Source organism: Triturus cristatus, chromosome 4_2, assembly GCF_964204655.1.
Source record: "Triturus cristatus chromosome 4_2, aTriCri1.1, whole genome shotgun sequence".
NCBI lineage: Eukaryota > Metazoa > Chordata > Amphibia > Caudata > Salamandridae > Triturus > Triturus cristatus.
This window is the reverse complement of record NC_140586.1, coordinates 914352775-914372967: the sequence shown is the minus strand read 5'-3', so window position 1 is coordinate 914372967 and position 20193 is coordinate 914352775. Positions and strand designations below refer to the sequence as shown.

At 52.1% G+C, this 20193-nt stretch overlaps 1 protein-coding gene across 9 annotated transcripts in view; it reads left to right on the top strand.

Moving 5' to 3' along the window:
* Positions 1-20193, top strand: part of SZT2 (SZT2 subunit of KICSTOR complex) — a 937318-nt gene that overhangs the window by 819816 nt on the left and 97309 nt on the right. For all 9 annotated transcript variants that reach the window (XM_085602961.1, XM_085602966.1, XM_085602963.1 and 6 more), the window contains one exon: positions 7912-8114. In XM_085602961.1, coding sequence (XP_085459087.1) covers positions 7912-8114 — 203 coding nt within the window. The remainder of the gene's footprint in view (positions 1-7911; positions 8115-20193) is intronic.

Here is a 20193-nt window from a genome sequence, read left to right as displayed (position 1 = left end):
CGGTGTGGGTACACCACGAACGAGAATACGTGGCGAGACGTGTGCTGGATTCCAAGTTAGGGAGAGGCAAGTTGTGGTACCTCCTTACGTGGAAGGGTTATGGGCCGGAGGAGAACTCCTGGGAACCTGCTTCTGCGGTGCATGCGGACCGCCTGGTGGCGGCCTTCCACCGCCGCAGCCCTGCCAAACCCGGCTCCTCTCTCGCCGCCGGAGGCGGTGTGAAGGGGGGTGTGCTGTCATGATCGAGCACGAAGGCGGGAGCGAAACCAAGCGACCCTCCAGCGTTGGAAAGCGTTCCAAACTACATCTCCCAGGAGGCGCAGCGAAACCACGCCCCCCGGGGCCATCGGCGCGTCCAGAAATAAAAGCCGACCCGACACGGGAGGGCGGTGCCAATGATTCCGGATTTGCCCGTCTTCCTTCAGCGACCCGCACCTTCGCAGCTCCAGCTCCAGCCTAGTTATTGGGACTCCCCGGCTCGTGATTCCCTCCAGAGACTCCCCGAGTTCCAGGACGTGCTCACCTCTGCCTCTGCAACCCCACGTGTGTGAGGTGAGTGACAGCGCCTTCGGATCCTCTTAGACACCCACGGATTGCCGGGCCGCCATACCCCGGGTGCACGCTCCTCTGCTCCTCGTTAGGGAGCATAGAGTGGTAGCGCGAACACCTTGGATTGGCCAACGCGCTCCTCTGCTCCTCGTTAGGGAGCATAGAGTGGCAGCGCGAACACCTTGGATTGGCCAACGCGCTCCTCTGCTCCTCCTTAGGGAGCATAGAGTGGCAGCGCGAACACCTTGGATTGGCCAGAACGTACTTGAGTGCCGAGAGCTCTCCATTTCCTCAAACAGTCGAGGCACCGCGAGAGGGCACCCAAGTTCACTCCCGTTTTTGTTATTCCTTTTGTGTTGCACTTATTTCCATTAAGGAATCCGCTGACTCGGCGCTCCTCGGCCCCACGGATACCCGGGCTTGGAGTAGTAGCGCCACCGGCGGTTTCTACTAGCTCAAGAAGCATTGGGCTACCCTTGCTCCGGGTTCTGGAGTCCTAGAGCCAACCCCTGAGCCTGCTCTGATCCGCACCTACGACCGTGAGTCACCACACCAGTGCTGTTAACTGGGCAAGGACCACGGCCAGAACCAACCGTTGATCAATCGATAGCGGGAAGAAATAGAAACAGGTAAAGCGGGGAACAGTTCGGAGTAAGCTCTGTCCACGGGGAGGGGAAGAAAAGCGCAGTGTCTAAACGTCCACTTGTTTAGTTTCAGGTCTCTCTCCCTGCAGAATCCTCCCTTCCTTCCCTCGCCCACCTGTCTCCCGAGTCCGAGGGTATTATACATATTCCGGGCTGGGGACGGATGGGAGGGGGACCCCTCTATAGCATCAGCGTCATCCCGAGGAGAAAACCAGGGTCAGCCGCGACAGAATCATTGGCCTACGAATTACCCTCCTCCTGATCACGCTGATATAGAGAATGGCCACGCTAGAAGACGTGTTAGCCGGTTTGGCGCAGGTACAAGTAGAATTAGCCACGTCTAGAGCTGAAACAGCCGCGTTGCATACCCGCTTAGACCGCCTCCAGAGAAATCCCTTTGACGCGGGGAGCGTATTCCCTACATCAACTCCCCAGGTGGTAGTGGAGATGCCTGCGCATGTGCCTTTAGCCCCTCCACAAAGGTTTCACGGAGAGATACAAAAGGTGCAAGTCTGTATGACCCATATACTATTGCACTTTCATTGCAAGCCCAAGCTCTTTCTGACCAACCAAGCCAGGGTGGCGTTCCTCATCTCATACCTGGCAGGAGAAACCGCGCAATGGGCCGTTCCGATAGTCAGCAGAGACGACGCCCTATTGTATGACTGGGACACCTTCAGGCTTGAGTTCGAAAAGACCTTTGATCGCCGGGCAGACACCTTCTCTGCCGACAGCGACCTCCTTGACCTTCGTCAAAGCAGCACCGATTTCATCGGATACATCAACAGCTTTCGGCGGTTGGTGGCCGAAACCGACTTGCCCGAATCCAAGCAGGCCGCGATCTTCTACCGAGGGCTAACGGAAGAAATCAAAGACGTTATTGCCCAAATAGATCCGCAACCCCGTACTTGTGCGGCCATGATTGAACTGGCTTCCCGCCTAGAATATCGTCTGAGGGAGAGAAAAGGAGACCACAAACGCAAAGAGAAAACTCTAGTGTCCTACGAACACCCCCGCGCTTCGGAACACGTGCCACCCCGAACAGACCCTATGGAAATAGGGAGAGTGAAGAGCGTCTCTAATCCTCAGCGAACGAGACCACCGACGTTAACAGGGACTCTGTTTATATTGTGGCAAGAAGGGCCACTTCCTGCGAGAATGCCCAGTACGTCCCAAGACCGGCCGTACCCGCAGCGGACAAGCAGCAGCCATCACCAGCGACGGACCGGCGGGAAACTCGAGGGCTAGAAGGTTCAGGAAGGAGCACCTTCAAGCTACCAGTCCATCCCTTCTATGGAAGCCGATACTACCAAAGAACCCGACCACTTTTTTGTCCCCTTGCGCGTAGTTGTGGATCACAGTCCCCGACATGTCAGGGCCATGATCGACTCCGGGGCCACCGGTTGCTTTTTAGATAAAACTGAAGCGGAAAGGCTTGGAATCCCACTACTGCTCAAGGACACGCCAGAACTCGTCTACGCCGTTGACGGCAAAGAGCTGGACTCTGGTCCCATAACATACCAAACTCCTTCCCTCTGGGTTACCATAGGAGAAAACCACGGCGAATGGCTCACCCTTAACATCATCCAGGCACCACGCTGCAACCTCATCCTGGGGTTACCGTGGTTGAGAGTACATGAGCCTCACATAACATGGTCAACGAACTCGATAACGTTCGGCTCCGTCTTTTGTCAACAGCACTGCAAGGATCCGGGGTTTCCTCCTGACACGGTAAACGCTCCCACCCAGCACGTGGCCACGGCAGCCGAGAAGGACGTCACACTCCCAAACTGGTACGCCCCCTATAGGGAAGTATTCGACAAACGGAAAGCAGAGGAACTACCTCCGCACCGGCAATACGACTGCCGCATCGACTTAATACCGGGCGCTACCGTTCCGTGTAGCAGGATATACGCCCTCACGGTCCCGAAACCCGTCACCTCCGCGAATACCTGGACACCTACTTAGAATTGGGCTTCATTCGCCCCTCTAGGTCTCCTGCGGCATCTCCCCTCTTCTTCATTCCGAAGGCCAACGGCGAGCTTCGCTGCTGTATTGACTACCGCGCCCTCAACGCAATGACCATAAAAAACCAGTATTCACTGCCACTGATTCCGGTGCTCCTGGAACAAGTGCGAGAAGCAAGCATATACACCAAGCTAGATCTCCGAGGGGCATACCATTTGGTAAGGATACGAGAAGGGGACGAGTGGAAAATCGCCTTCAAAACAAGATTTGGTCTGCTTGAGTATTTGGTCATGCCCTTCGGGCTCTATTGCCCCGGCCGCCTTCCAGTTCTTTCTCAACGAAGTGTTGAGAGACTTCCTGGACAAATACGTCGTGGTGTATATAGACGATATCCTGATCTTTTCGTCTAACCTACAAGACCATATTAACCACGTGAAGACGGTACTACAAGCCCTGAAAGACCATCGTTTGTTTTGCAAGCTCACGAAATGTGAATTCCATGTGACCACGGTGGAATTCCTCTGCGTCCTGTTGACCCCCGCCGGACAAATCATGACCTATCGCAAAGTGCAAGCGGTTGTCGAGTGGCCCCAACCTCGGACCGTGAAAGACGTCCTAAGCTTTCTTGGCTTCTCGAACTTCTATAGGAGATTCAGCCACCATTTCTCCCAGTTGGTGACCCCCCTCACCAGGTTAACACGGAAAGGGGTCCCATTCATATGGTCTCCAGATGCCCAAACAGCTTTCGACCACCTCAAGAAAGCGTTTACGTCCGCTCCCATCTTACGCCACGCCAAACCCGATCTACCCTTTGTCGTGGAAGCAGATGCCTCTGATGTGGCGGTCGGAGCAATTCTGTCTCAACGTCATCCAGACACCGGACAGCTCCATCCAGTCGCCTTCATGTACCGAAAGTTGTGCCTGGCCGAGCTGAATTACACAATCTCGGAAAATGAGCTGCTCGCCATACGTGAAGCGTTCCTGGAGTGGCGACATTGGGTGATGGGCGCTCAACATCAGGTGACGGCATTCACAGATCATCGAAACCTTCAGTTCCTTCGATGAGCGCATTATCTCTCACCTCGCCAAAGACGATGGATGCTCTTTTTTGCGGAGTACCACTTCCTCGTCACATTCCGGCCAGGAACTCAAAACAAGAAAGCCAATGCTTTATCCAGACAGGAACTTCCTGGCCTCCCTGCGGAGACCCCCGACCAACCTATACTGTCACCCGAGCAAGTGGTGGGCAGTATAAAAACCGAGTCGTTTCTACATGGAGTGAAGAAAGGGATACAGACGTTCGCCTGGGCATCCTGGCTGAAGATCCATAAAGAATGGCGCCTGCACAGCGGCCTACCCATGTGTGGTTCTAGGGTACTGATACCTACACTCCGGCTCCCCAAACTCGTTTTCACCTGGTGCCACGACGTACCTTGCGCTGGTCATATGGGAGGAACAAAAACCCTGGAGCGAGTGTTGAGACAATTCTGGTGGCCATCTGTCCGGCCAGACGTCCTACGGTGGGTGAAAGGCTGTACCATCTGCGCCCAAATGAAAGCCGACCATCAGAAGAGTCAAGGCCTCCTGATGCCACTCCCGACCCCTATGAATCCCTGGGTAAGAATCTCCGTCGACTTCATCGTCGGTCTGCCGAAAGACCAGGGCTGCACAGCTATAGTCGTTGTCATCGACTATCTCACAAAAATGGGACATTTTATCGCGTGCAAACAAGTGCCCACGGCAGGTGCGTTGGCGAAGCTCCTGTTGATACACATTGTACGGCTACACGGCCTTCCCCTAGGGATCGTATCGGACCGGGGCTCGCAATTTACTGCCCGTTTTTGGAAGGTCTGGTGTGACGGACTCGGCATTAAATCCTCCCTATCCACCAGCTTCCATCCCCAAACTGATGGCCAGACTGAAAGACTGAACCAGACCCTAAAGCAGTACCTGCGATGTTACGTGGATCAAGCATCGGAAACTTGGGTAGAGTGGCTTTGGGTGGCAGAAATAGCTTATAATAACTCTGTGCATTCCTCCACGCACCACACACCCTTCTTTCTTGCGTCAGGTCATCACCCCCGTTTCCTCTCTTTTCTCCTCCCTCGCACACACGGTAGCCTTCCCGATGTACAAGGTAGACTCAACGCCATTCACTCAGCACTCAAACAAGCCCGAGAAAACCTGCGCTTAGCTAAGACACGCTATAAGGCCCAAGCCGACAAACACCGCCGTGCCCCTCCAGTTTACCACAAGGGAGACAGGGTATGGTTGTCTACAAAGCACATCCGGTTCAGAAGACCCAGCGTGTTCAATCCGAAGTTCATCGGACCGTATCCTGTGGTTCGACACGTGAACCCTGTGGCGGTACAGCTACGTCTACCTCAACATCTGCGCATACACCCTGTGTTCCATGTTTCGTTGCTCAAACCCTCCTTCTCTCCAGTTCGAAGGGTCCCGTCTCCGGTGTGGGTACACCACGAACGAGAATACGTGGTGAGACGTGTGCTGGATTCCAAGTTGGTGAGAGGCAAGTTGTGGTACCTCCTTACGTGGAAGGGTTATGGGCCGGAGGAGAACTCCTGGGAACCTGCTTCTGCGGTGCATGCGGACCGCCTGGTGGCGGCCTTCCACCGCCGCAGCCCTGCCAAACCCGGCTCCTCTCTCGCCGCCGGAGGCGGTGTGAAGGGGGGTGTGCTGTCATGATCGAGCACGAAGGCGGGAGCGAAACCAAGCGACCCTCCAGCGTTGGAAAGCGTTCCAAACTACATCTCCCAGGAGGCGCAGCGAAACCACGCCCCCCGGGGCCATCGGCGCGTCCAGAAATAAAAGCCGACCCGACGCGGGAGGGCGGTGCCAATGATTCCGGATTTGCCCGTCTTCCTTCAGCGACCCGCACCTTCGCAGCTCCAGCTCCAGCCTAGTTATTGGGACTCCCCGGCTCGTGATTCCCTCCAGAGACTCCCTGAGTTCCAGGACGTGCTCACCTCTGCCTCTGCAACCCCACGTGTGTGAGTTGAGTGACAGCGCCTTCGGATCCTCTTAGACACCCACGGATTGCCGGGCTGCCATACCCCGGGTGCACGCTCCTCTGCTCCTCGTTAGGGAGCATAGAGTGGTAGCGCGAACACCTTGGATTGGCCAACGCGCTCCTCTGCTCCTCCTTAGGGAGCATAGAGTGGCAGCGCGAACACCTTGGATTGGCCAGAACGTACTTGAGTGCCGAGAGCTCTCCATTTCCTCAAACAGTCGAGGCACCGCGAGAGGGCACCCAAGTTCACTCCCGTTTTTGTTATTCCTTTTGTGTTGCACTTATTTCCATTAAGGAATCCGCTGACTCGGCGCTCCTCGGCCCCACGGATACCCGGGCTTGGAGTAGTAGCGCCACCGGCGGTTTCTACTAGCTCAAGAAGCATTGGGCTACCCTTGCTCCGGGTTCTGGAGTCCTAGAGCCAACCCCTGAGCCTGCTCTGATCCGCACCTACGACCGTGAGTCACCACACCAGTGCTGTTAACTGGGCAAGGACCACGGCCAGAACCAACCGTTGATCAATCGATAGCGGGAAGAAATAGAGACAAGTAAAGCGGGGAACAGTTCGGAGTAAGCTTTGTCCACGGGGAGGGGGAAGAAAAGCGCAGTGTCTAAACGTCCACTTGTTTAGTTTCAGGTCTCTCTCCCTGCAGAATCCTCCCTTCCTTCCCTCGCCCACCTGTCTCACGAGTCCAAGGGTATTATACATATTCCGGGCTGGGGACGGATGGGAGGGGGACCCCTCTATAGCATCAGCGTCATCCCGAGGAGAAAACCAGGGTCAGCCACGACATAAATATACCTTATGTATGGGTACACTCAGGCAAATTGTTGGGAAATATGCCTGATACCTACACTTAATGCCAACTCATCCTGGTGCTCAGACTCTTTTTGGGCAGCTGCTAGTAGGGCTTCCCAGTCACACATCATCTGCTGATCATTCAGCCTTTGCACCTTATGCAGTCACACATTTCCAGTCTTGATTTGCCTCTGAAATAAAGCATGGCCTTCGCCTACAGAGTACTTTCATTTTTGTTTTTGCCTTGATTTTGGAGTGCAAACCTGGCCCAAGGCATTGGTGTACTTTACAACAGCACCAGGCTGTTACACATTTTCCTTTTTACGCACAGGGAGATTAGATGATTTGCCCAGAATTACAGGATGTTGAGCCTAGGCCTGGATTCAAACCTATTTCCTCATGTTCCAAAGTTAGCAGCAGCAGCTCTCGCCATTGGCCACGTCTCCTTCCCATCATACATGGCAAGAGGGACAGAAACATGGAGGAAGAGTAGAACCAGCTCATTGTTGACTGGAATGATGCCCAATACAAGAGGAAACATTTGAGAAACATTCTGAAAGAAAAGTAAATTGTTTTTAGGCTTTGTATCCCAAAGCACACTCTTTATAATGGCCAACAATGCTTCGGATATAACAGCATGACAGTGGCCACCTTGGTTTCATGCAGTGGCAACCATGGTGTCCTGCTTTCATTCACACCTACAGCCAGGACAAAGGAGGGCAGAATGTAGTTTCAGGAAAGTTGCCATCAGCACAAGGGTGCACAAGCCAGACCTCCGCACCTCAAAGAGGAGAGTAGTGAGTCTGGGAAGTAGGATGAGCTTCTTAGAAGTAGAGAAGGTTTGAAACAAATGTGTCCTTGTTCTGTGCCCTTGTTGGCTGCAGCCCTAGCAGTAGTCACCGCCATCTCTTGTTTTACAGAAGAGGCACCGCTCCAATGACTCGAATGCTTCAGGCCGTGATCGTAGCTACAGCTGTGATTCAATCGAGATGCTGCCCTCCAAGCTGCGAGATGAGCCATGGCTGCTGGAGATGTGCAACACCTTCATGCAGCAGTACATACAGTACCTGCAGAGCATGGGCTTCATCCTGGTGCAGGTGCGGCCTCACTCTCCGGCCAGAAGGTGAGCACACAACAGCTGCATTGTTCACCGGTTTCACATCCAGTCGTTTCAATGCCAAAATATTGTGAGTTCTGCTAAGCACCTTTATTTAATGTATTTAATTTTATATGTGTTTCAAGCATATGGGTGACTTATTTCGGTTCTAGCATATAGGTGAGGCCTCTAGCCCCTTTATAAGAACATCCTTCAACACACCACAGTTCAGAATGTACAGTTCTTGGTTTTGTGGCAAATACAAGAAGCATTCAATCTGGGAGTTCTTGGGAAGGCAGAAACATGCAGAATAGTTTTGGGCAGTCAGACAGCAGTATGGCGAGCATCTGTTTTTTATATGCAATACTTTGAGTGTAGGTGTGTGGTGTATTCTTGTTACAGAGGTCTGAGATGTCCAGTCACTTCATTCATTCTTGTGGCAGATTGTGATAGGGAAGATGAAGGAATGGGCCATTATTTGAAACTCCTGGGTGGATAGGATTAAAGTGCCGCACCTGATGCTTCTCTCAGCCAGCCTCTCTGATGACTTTGGGCTTCCTGAGTGAGCGCAGAGCATTAACACTATGTCTTTTGTTGCACGTCACAATTAGGTTTTAAGTTCGAGGCTGCACTACGCAAATTGGTGATATAAAAAAAAACATGATTTAGCAGACCAGGGGGTAGATGCTTTACAAAGATATTAAATGGCATTGAAGAGAAAACTGAAACCCGCTAGTGTCCATGGTTCAAGAAAATGCAGGAGCCACAGCATGGGATGCAGTTCCACTGTTGGATGTCAGCCTTGGAGGAACAATGTAGCACTAGTAGTGAGGCCAGCATATAATAAGTAGTGTAGCCTCTGTCTTGGGTGAGCACCATTTAAAAAGAACAGGACAGTTCATGCCATGCTCTTTTCACTGAGCCCAGCAGTGCTATGGAGCACCAGATCTGATCGTATGTCAGATGCTGCCTAGAGCGATTAACCGTTTTCCACACACCTGCTTGATCTACTGTACAGCACAGGTCAGCTGCACGGCCAAGCTCAATCCCAGATGTTTGAAGGCACAAGTAAGAAGGACTGCTCTTCATGAGAGGTGTGGTGCAGCGGCCAGGGTAGCTGACTCCGGGGCTCGCGGTTCGATCCCCGGTGCCAGCGGCAGGTTAGCCCATTACCCTGTGACTCTGGGCAATAGCTCACTTAATCTCCCCGGCGGCCCCCAGCCCCTTCAGACCCTTAGGGGTGATTAGTTTGCGCTTTGCAAATACCGGGTTATTATTATCATTAATATTATTATTATTATTCATGACTATCTTCATCCCACCTTTAGTTATTGTGCCTCATTACTCCTGGTCACTGGTGACTCGGCTGCTCGACTGTCTGCCATCGGTTTGGACAGAAAACAAGAGATTAAGGTGAACAGTGAGAGCTGCTCAGATGTACACTTGATGTATTGAGTTTGTACTCTAATAACGGTACTTTGTTGTAACCTAGCAGCCGTTGTACACTTTAAGGAATGTGATTTAAATTCCATAAATAATATCAGCTGGAGTGAGGGTCAGGGGCTAGAAGGGTGGATGAGAGTTCATGAATATGGCAGCAGGTTCAGAAAGTGGGTGTTTGGCCTTCATTTGACCTTTTAGGTTGCCTTGGGGGCTTAGAGGGCAGATGTGTTCTGAGTCCTGGGCAAACATATTTCAATGTAGGGTGCAAGCAATAAAGACATTAAATTAGGACACTTCACTTAAGGACTTGGAGAGATTTGGATTGCTGAGCTCAAGGCGCGTGAGATACTGATTTTAATTGTGAGGTAGGTCTTGGATAGCTTTGAAGTCCAAACTCAGGAACCTGAATAGGGCCATATTTTTGTCTGAGAACCTGCCTGCCTGCTTGTTAGTGATAACAGAAGGAGGAAGTGATGCATGCTAGGAGGAACAAAGTGACTGAATACAGATGGGTAGGCGATGATTTTTGACAGAAAGTGAGGGCTGATGGTGCGGAAGGCAAAAAATATTGAGGTGCAAACCAATGCTGTGCTGCCAGTCATTCCACTGAGGAAAGGTGTCGCTGTGATCAGTTGTGTTCAGTGTGATCAGTTATGTTGAGTGGGATGAGAATGAACGTCGGGCAGAGTGCAGTTGTTTTTCTTTTCTTCCATATCCTTATTTGATTATAACATGAAACAGTAACCATGGACAGTCCAGAAACCAAGCCCGGCCCAGGAGCAAACGCAGTGGAGTTACACATGTGGATGTTTTCACGCATTTCTCACCCGACAGTCAGTTACATCAGCAATAGGCAGGTCATCAACATATAACCATGAGGTACTATCCATGTAATCAAATTCCCTATACAGGTCTTCTTTGTTGGGGGTGGTCGCCACTTTTCATCCTTCGGTCCGCCTCGACCGAGGGAGGTCTGGGGTACCGGAATCCGCTAATCGGCTGTATCCTGTCTTTCTGTATGGGGGCCACAAGTATCACCATGTATGTTGCAAGTCTCTCAGTTATTTATTAACCCGGAAATTCCCTGTTCAGTCATCAGTGTTTTGCATGGCTCTCTTTTTTTTTTTTTTTAAACCTTTATTGACATTTCAACCAAAGACAAGTATGGGCCTACAACCCCCGGGGCCGGCCGCTAAGCAGTTAGAGTAACAGAAAGCAAATTTTAATCACAGGCAGCACCTCGGGGAGCAGATTCTCCATGCTAGTATACTCTTGGCCACTGAACAGCCCAAGTAGGAAACCAGGATATAAAAGGTTTTCATTTTATAATAGAGGATGGAAGGATCAGGTGCCAAACAATTTCCCAGCAGCAAAAAATGGCAGGCAGAATAGTGAACGTCAACAATAAACAGCAATCTATCAAGTCAATGGCGCTGAAACAGGAGGTTCAGGATGTGGAGGAATATCACGAGCCATTTGCGCCTGCAGTCCCCTGCCCTAAGACCCAGAAAACACCACGGAAATTGAGGCACAAATGAAAAAGCAGTGATTGACAGCGAAGGAAACCTACCGTACTGACCCCAGAAAAGAAAGACAAAGAAGGATAAGAGAAGAAAAAGGAGGCCATAGAAACAAAGTAAAAAACTAAAAAATCCCCTCCCCCAGCCCCCCACCCTGCACCTCTGCAGATGACTACGCCCCCCCCCCCCCCAGCAGTGTGCCTGTCGCCCCAGAACCAGACCCGAAATATAGAAGAAACAGAGAAAAAGGAGAAAGAAAGGAAACCCCACCTGACGGGGGAGTGGAGAGAGTATTAATAAACTGGAGGAGGGCCTTCAAACATGCCCCCGGCTTCTCCCTCCCGCACAATATGTTCCTCCCCAAAGCAAACAGTAATCAACAAAAAATCGACCATGTCAAAGAAAAATGGGGAGCATTATGCACCTATTACACTATTAGTTATGCCGTGAGAGCACGCAACCCCTGTGCCCGCCCGCCTATTAGATGACAACCTCTGAAGGATCAGCCTTATCCTTGGCCTCTCTTTGCGAATCCACCAATGCATACCCATCGACCCAGTGCCATGTCCAATGTTACGAGGAAGAGGAGCGTCCAAAAAAGACCAGGAAGCGACACACACAGGTAGGGTGGACGTCTCTGAATACCAACACAGTCATCATTATGGAGGATCATCTTTCCCAGTACTGCCCCAGGACATGCACTGCACACAAGGTCCAGGAAGGAGGAATCAGCCAGAGCAGGCGACCGTTGCTTGAATATTGCCTGGGTCGCCGGAGGCTGTGCGTGGGACAAAGCCACCACCTTCTGCTCAAATCTAAAACCTCCGGAACAGACCAGACCTACAGCCAGCCGACCACACGTTGGCACATTGTCCGGAGTTTCCAGCTTTCCCCTATTCACAGGGGCGGCCACGACACTGTCCTCCTGTGTGAAGTGAAACAAGTCCTTGTGTACCTGGGGACAGGCAGATCGCAACTGTTCCGACGCTGACGCAATACCATCAAGCTTTCTCCCCAATACCCAGGCGCCGTGAACCAGGGTGGAATGAAGGGCACCGAGAGCTTCGAGAAGGTCACCGTACCCCAGCACAGCTCCCCGCGCCCGCTCCGCTACGCTCCTCTTAGCCACACACTCCCAATCTTGCTGAGACCCAGTGTACAGGATGATAGACTCCATCCTATCAAGATGGCCGCAGGGTAGTTCCACCCCAGATTGGGACCGGGACTCAGGCACAAGCGCATCAAGTTCCATGTCACTGCAAACAGGGTTCCGGGGGCAGGCAAAATATGTATCCAGTGTGTGGTCACAGGTAACAGTCATCCTCACCCTGGACCAGCGCCCGCGAAAATCCGGGAGCAGCCCGCGAAAATCGGGACGAGTTACAGGCAGCGTCCGAGCAGCTCACTGGCGAGGGCTCAGGCAATTACCGAAGAATCTTGGAATTGCCACCTCGGGCATGCACTCGTTCCGCTACGCTCAGTGGTAGGAATGACCACGGCGAAATTCAGGCCAATATTCGCACCGCTCCGGTATTCCGACTCCACCCAGTCACCAATGGCCGCTGTTGTTGAACTGCCGCCCGGCCATGTTGTCCACCCGAGGTCCCGGTTCCAGGGTTGCACAGGCCGCAAACTTCAGATGAACATTTCTCCGGCGGTACCGCCGCCAGAAACTTCAGAATCACACGATCGGTTGCCGCTCTCAACCGCCAACACGGGCATATAGCGCAGGCTAAGGATCTCATGCAGGATATCTGTGCGGGATGTGGAGGTTCACGGGGCCGGGAGCCTACGCTGCCGTCCCGATCGCCATCTTGGCTCCTCCTCCTTGCATGGCTCTCTTAATCCTGACGGTGTTGCTGCAGGTCTGTAGTGTTTGCCCGTAGAGATGCAGAGAGCAGCACGCCACACAATTTCGATCTAAGAATAATAACGAGACGAAGCAGGAACAACCTCGCTGGTCATCATTGTGTTTTAGCACAGACTAAAGACATGCAGCAATAGCGTCAGGATTAAGAGAGCCATGCGAAACATTGATGACTGGACAGGGAATTTCCGGGTTAATAAATAACTGAGAGGCTTGCAACCTACATGGTGATACTTGTGGCCCCCATACAGAAAGACAGGATACAGCCGATTAGCGGATTCCGCATATGATCTTGAAAAGAAATATTTATCCTGAGGAAAGCATTGACGAAAAGGTTGCCACCAATACTCCTCTACACTCAGGCTGGAGTGCGAAAGTATAGCCCCACAGGATCAGTGTTACCAGATTACCTACTTCCCACTTGTACGAATATTTAGAACTAAAAGGTCCTGATGAAGATGGAGATGATTTATTATAATTTATTATTTATTTATTACGTTGACGAGATAGTGTGACAGCTCAGTTACCAGCACAGCAATTGAGGATTGATGTTTTCACCCCATGTATTTTCCATCTGTGTATGCGGTGTTGTACTGGGGTGGGTTAGAATATGTGTATTATTATTATACTGCAAAGTGCAGGCAGTGGTGATGTTCCAGATGCTTGGGGATGTGGTAGTAGGTATTCTTGAGGTTCAAGGTCACCATGTGGTCTTCTGTGGCAAACAGAGGAAGTTTTGAAGTGCTCTGATTTGTCGATTCAGTTACCCAAGGTCAAAAATAGGCCGTACTATACTGTTCTTATTGAGAATATGAAAGTACAAGGAGTAAACTTTTCTACTCAGCTGGTGAGGGGACACGGCCTAGATGCTTATTCTTCTACTTCCACTTGCAGCTGTTGCTAATGTTCCTGCCTGATTGAATGGTATGTTTGTTGATGTAGGACTCCAGGCAGCATTCCTGCTGAACAATGGACAGGATCCACTTTTTTGAGTAGTGGAAGGAATAACCTGTTTCTTCTTCAAACTGGTTTTGTGTGATCAGGTACATGAGGGACAAATCACTACATGGAGGCTGAGCCACCCTTTCCAGAGCTGCCTCGATACTTCCCTCTACTTTTGCCTCTAAAACCACCTCGTCTGTCTGCCTTGGAAGTGTGTTCTTCCAGAAAGTATTGCTGCTTCTGAAATACTATGCACCTTGTTGCAATGGCAGTCTTGCCACCTTCTCTTACCAGCACTTTGCAAATCCCTCTTTTGAGAGATTCTGCTTTTCTTGGGCTGCCGGGATTACTGATGTGTCCTCACCTCTTAGCAGTCTCTGTCTCCTTGAAGCCAAGAGAGTCCGGCATAGCGGTGGGGTGTCAACACTGTGGTTTCAATGCTGTATTTTATAGTGTAGCCAGAGATGCTAGCGGATGGTCTTCTTATTTCTGAATCCTTGGCAGACTAAGGAGTTTGACGTGGTCTCGAAGGAGTCAGAGGTTACAGACCCAATGCTTGTCTGGCAATGGTGTTGTGTAATTCCTACTAATTCGTAGAACCTGCACATTGTTCGGACAACATAAACCAATGGCTTTGTGTCAAGACTGATTCCAGACACCCCCGCAGGATATGTTGACCTATAGACCAGCTAGCTCACAGTGCCACCGTAAGCCCTCCCCCTCCTAACCTTACCAGGGAGCTATAGTTTCTGGCAACCACTGAACATGACAACCCTGACCTCTCAGGGATTGTGAAGACAGTACAGAACCTTTTGCTCAGTCACTCGTGTTTACTTATTCTCAGAGAATACACAGTGGAACGTTTTCAATAAAATGTATTGAATCAACATTATTCTTGCATAAAATACGTGTGCTACAATGATTAGTAGACTGAAGCAGATAAACGTGGTTACAAACATCAACAGCGTAAATAGTACATATAGTTCTACCATGGTGCTAAACAATTGAATATATACGGGCATATAAGCAAGGCAGTAATCTAGCATACTCCTACTAGTGTACCTAGAGTGTGTAGGTGTAGAGCCAAGAATCCCCCAAGGAATGATCCAACCCCATTACCGGATGGGATAGAGTGAACGACCCTGTCTTGGTCACAAACTGGATACCCCTCACAAGATGTCAGGTTTCTGCGTGGTGATTTCTCAGCATGCCAAGACCCTCTGTGTCAGCGGAAGTACCTTCTCTACTAATCTATCAGGTTGCTTATCTTTTATAATAGAAAACAGCCTTTACCACTCGTCATCAGTCTTCGCACTCCTTGGGTATGTCGAAGCACAAGAAGAAGGCGAAGAAGAATCGTCGCTCTCCGGCTCCATCCTTCAAGCCTGCTGGGACGGCTCAGCACTTCCCTCCCTTTCCCGGAGCCGGAGCCTACCCTGCCCAGCTTCGTCAATTTTACGAAGAGCTGCACAGCATCGTTGGGCAGCCCGACTCCGCAGGCACGCCTTCGGGCCCATGGACTCGGCTGGGGGGCCTGGGCCTTAGAGGCCGGCGGCTCTGGAACAACAGGGTCCACAAAGATCCAGGCCTGGATCCAGATCGGTGCCGGTCGACCTCACAGTACCTTTCCTGGTGCTGATACCAGTGGCTATGCTGGTTGTGCCCCCAACTGGCGTCGACCCCAGCCTCACCCCCGACATGGACACGTTGCTGGTCCGATGTTGTCCAACGTCGGTACCGGCGCTGGAGGGTACTTTTGTACCACTGTTTATCCCTGGCGTTTCCTACTGCCCTGAGTAGCAGCCAGAGGAGGGTGAAGAGGACTGGGAGGGGTCTATTGACTCTCTAGCATACCAACTTGAGGAGTCGGACTGGAGAGAGGTGTTTGGTCATGCCAGTGTTCTGGATACCTCCCCAGACCTTGGTAGGCTTGCTCCCATTACTGTGGCTACGCAGGAGGGAGCCTCCTACGCTGTAGTGTTGCGTAGGGTGGCTGAGGCCCTGGGCCTCGAGCTTCCTACTGTTGCTGTCAGGACCAACCTCGTGATTGAAGTGCTTCAGCCGGCAGCAGCCACTTCGGAGCCCCTGCTGCCTTTTAATGAGGCCCTCACTGACATCCTTCTGGGCACTTGGCCCAAGCCCACTACAGGGGATCCTGTGAACAGGATGATTGCCTGACGCCACCGCCCGGCCCAGGGAGACCCACTTTTCCTCTCCCAACACCCTCCCCCTGAGAGCTTGGTGGTCCAAGGCTCAACCTCAAAAGGCGAATTCCCTACTGCTCCCCCAGATAAGGAATCCAAGAAGCTGGACCATCTTTGGAAGAAGATGTTTTCTTCCCCCAGCTTAGGACTGCAGTCAGTGAACACTGCACGTCTCTTGGGCCGTTAGACATACACGGTGTGGGATACTGTTGCGCAAGTGCTGGCATAGTGCCAGGAGGAGGGCCGGGCCGTGCTCACCCGTGCTGTTGCTGAGGGTCGAGATGCAGCAAAGTTCACCATCCGGTGTGGGCTGAACACCGCCGACTCTGTGTAGAACGGTTTCCACGTTGGTAGCCCTGAAGCGCTGCACCTGACTGTGAACGTCTGGCCTCTCTGGGGATGTCCAATCTACCCTTTTGGACATGCCCTTTGATGGCCGTCGCCTGTTTGGTGACAAGGCAGAAAACACGCTTGAGCGTTTCAAGGACTCTAGGGCTACGGCCAGATCCTTGGGCCTCGCAGCGACTTCTTGCCCCATGCAGTCTGCCTTTCGCCCCTTTTGTGGCTATGGAAGGGGTACCCCACCACGTTCCACCCAGAGCCACAGGGCCGCGCAAGCTACCCAGTCTCTACGTGGCCGGGGACGTGGGACCCAGCGTTGTGGGTCTGGGGCCTGCCGGCGGGCCAGTCCACCAGCGCCCCCCCTGCAGCATCCTCCAAACCTTCCTATTCCGACCTTTCAGGGTCACCATTGCCAGTGGGCTGCAGGATCTTCCATCACCTCACCCACTGGCACAACATCACGCCGGACAGGTGGGTTTTGCAGATAGTCCGAAGGGGCTACTCCCTCCCCTTTGAGACTACCCTCCCTCCATGCCACCAACACTCCATTGCATGTCAGAGTATAATTTGGCCCTTCTCCGCCAGGAATTTATGGCTCTCTTGGCCAAGGCAGCTAATTGAACGCTTCCCTGTGCCAGAAATAGGTTGTAGTTGCTACTCCCACTACTTTCTGGTACCCAAGAAGAACAAAGGCCTGTGTCCTATCTTAGACCTCAGGGACGTCAACCGCTTCCTCCGGAAGGAGAAGTTCAAGATGTTAACCTTGCTCAGGTCTCGTCTGCCCTCGACCCTGGAGATTGGATGGGAGCATTGGACTTGCAGGACGCTTACTTTTACATACCCGTCTTGTATGCCCACCGGCGTTACCCAAGGTTCACGGTAGGCCGCGAGCATTTCCAGTTTACCATGCTCCCCTTTGGCTTTACCAGCACCCCTCGGGTGTTCATGAAAGTGATGGCAGTGGTCGCAGCTCATCTGCGCAGATTAGGGGTTCCAGTCTTCACCTATCTCGACGATTGGCTACTAAAAGGCGGTTTCGCCCCAGGCTGTCGTCTTCCACCTCCCGACTATGGTGAATCTCCTGCATTCGCTGGGGTTCACAGTCAGTGCCGAAGTCGCACCTGATTCCCTCTCAGAAGCACATTTTCATTGGAGAGGTTCTGGACACAGCTCCGTTTCGGGTCTATCCTCCCTAGCAGCGAGTCCAGGATATTCAGGCTATGATACCAATGTTTCAGCCTCTATCCCGGATATCGGTCAGAATGACCCTAAGGCTGCTGAGCCTCATGACCTCCTGCATCTTGCTGGTGGATCATGGCATATGCGGGCTCTGCAGTGGGACCTGAAGTTCCAGCGGGCACAGCAGTAGGGAAATGTTTCTGATGTCGTCCAGATCTCGGAAGGGACTGCAAGTCAGTTGCAGTGGTAGCTCACAAACCAGTTTTGGGTCAGCGGCAGATCCCTCTCCCTTCTCCAACCAGAGTTCACAGTAGTGACGGATGCGTCACTCCTGGAATGGGGCGGCCACCTGGGAGAGGCGGACATCAGGTGTCTCTGGCGGAGTCCGGTCTCCCAATCAAACTTTAGAAGCTCCGGGCGATACGTCTTGCACTGAAGGCATTCCTTCCTTCTGTCAAAGGAAGAGTAGTGCAGGTATTCACAGACAACACCACCGCCATGTGGTACTGCAACAAACAGGGCGGGTGGGGCCGTGCACCCTATGTCAAAAGGCTCTTCACCTTTGGACATGGCTAGAACATCAGAGCATATCTCTGGTGCTTCAACACCTAGCAGGTTCCCAGAACGCCAGGGCGGACGAACTCAGCCGCCGGTGCATGATGGATCACGAACGGCGTCTTCACTCGGAGGTGGTGCAAGGTCTCTCTCAGCAGTAGGGAAAGCCTTGGTTAGATCTATTCGCCACCCAAGAGAACGCGCAGTGAGCAGTTCTGCGTGTTGGACTTTCCAAGGCTGCACTCGCTCTGTGACACTTTTCATCGCGAGTGGAATTGCGGCCTCATGTACGCCTTTCCGCCTGTACCACTTCTGACCAGAGTGATGAAGAAGATCAAGCGTGACCGGGCCCAAGTCATTCTTGTGGCTCCGAACTGGGCACGCAGAGTCTGGTACCCTGAGCTCTTGAGCATGGCCATCGATCCTCCGATCAGACTGCCTCTTCGGGAGGATCTTCTGTCGCAGCAGCAGGGGACGGTCCTCCACCCGAACCTGTCCAGCCTCCACCACCTTATGTGGAGATTGAGCGGCGACAGTTGACAGCCTTTGACCTTCCTCCCGAAGTCTGTAATGTCATCTTGGCAGACAGGCGTCCCTCCACTAAAACGGTATACGCCTGTAGATGGAACAAACTTGTGGCATGGCACAGCAAAAGTTGTGGATCCCCTTTCTGCCCCTCTTTCAGAGGTTCTTCTCTTCATTCTTTCTTTGGCCCAGCAGGGCTCTGCTCTGGGCACTCCCAAAGGCTATCATTCGGCCATTTCGGCCATTTTCGACTTCCTGATCAGCCTTCCCTTTTCAAGTCCCCTATTGCTAACAGACATCTGAAGGGCATTTCTCATCTCTTTCCTCCTTCTCCTTTCGTAATGGCCCAGTGGGACTTGAATCTTGTCCTTACTTATCTTGTGTGCACCCTTTGAGCCACTACATAGTTTTCGTCTCCTTACTTTTAAGACTGCTTTCTTGCTTGCCATCACCTCTGCTCACAGAGTGAGTGAGCTTCAAGCTTTATCTTCCAAGCCTCCCTTTCCTGCTGTCCATCCGGACAACGTAGTGCTCTGTACTAGGCCCTCTTTTCTGCCCAAAGTGGTTACCTCTTTCCACATAGGTCAGACCATCACATTGCCCACCTTCGTCCTGCTTTCCCACCCTTCCAAAGAGGAGGAGAGACTCCACCGTCTGGACACAAAACGTGCACTGTCTTTCTATCTTTACCGCACTAAAGACTTCCGTGTGGACGATCAACTCTTTGTGGGTTATATGGGCGCCAAGAAAGGTCGGGCAGTGCACAAACGTACCATTTCTCGATGGGTTATCCTATGCATTAAGATCTGCTATTCTTTGGCTACAAAAAACTTCCAGTAGGACTGCACGCCCACTCTGCCAGGGCGACGGCCGCCACTACTGCTTTGGGACATGGTGATCCCTTACTTGACATTTGCCAGGCAGCCACGTGGGCATCCTTGCACACATTTACAAAGCATTACTGCCTGGACAGCCAAGTCCGGAGAGACGGCTTTTTCTGCTGTTCTGTTCTCCAGGACTTCCTGGTGTGAACTTAGTTCGCAGACCCACCTCTGGGATTGGTATTGCTGGGGTATCTATTCTAAGGTAAGGAATCTATAAATAATAGTCTCTTTCAGATGAACAAGTTACTTACCTTCGGTAACCATGTATCTGTAAGAGACATATATTAGTCATAGATTCCTTACCTTAGAATGGCCCCGAGGCGTCAGACTGGATCTGGAGAATTCTGTTCTTAGCAGTAACCCTGCGTGTCGGTAGGTGGCGTTGGTTGACTCCGCGTCCGTCGTCTGCGTCGTGGTTACCTGGATGACGTCACGGTGTCTACTTAGACGCCGCCCCTTACCGCCCCACCCATCCTCCCCGTTCTGCGAACTGACTTCTGGGGTTAGGAACTCCCTTACAGGGCCCTAGTTTTGTGCACCAGTAGTGAGTGAGTGTCCTGCATGGCTCTATGCTTCTGGCGTGGAAAGTCGTGTCAGAACTGACATCAGTGCACAGGGGCGGCGTCTAAGTAGACACCGTGACGT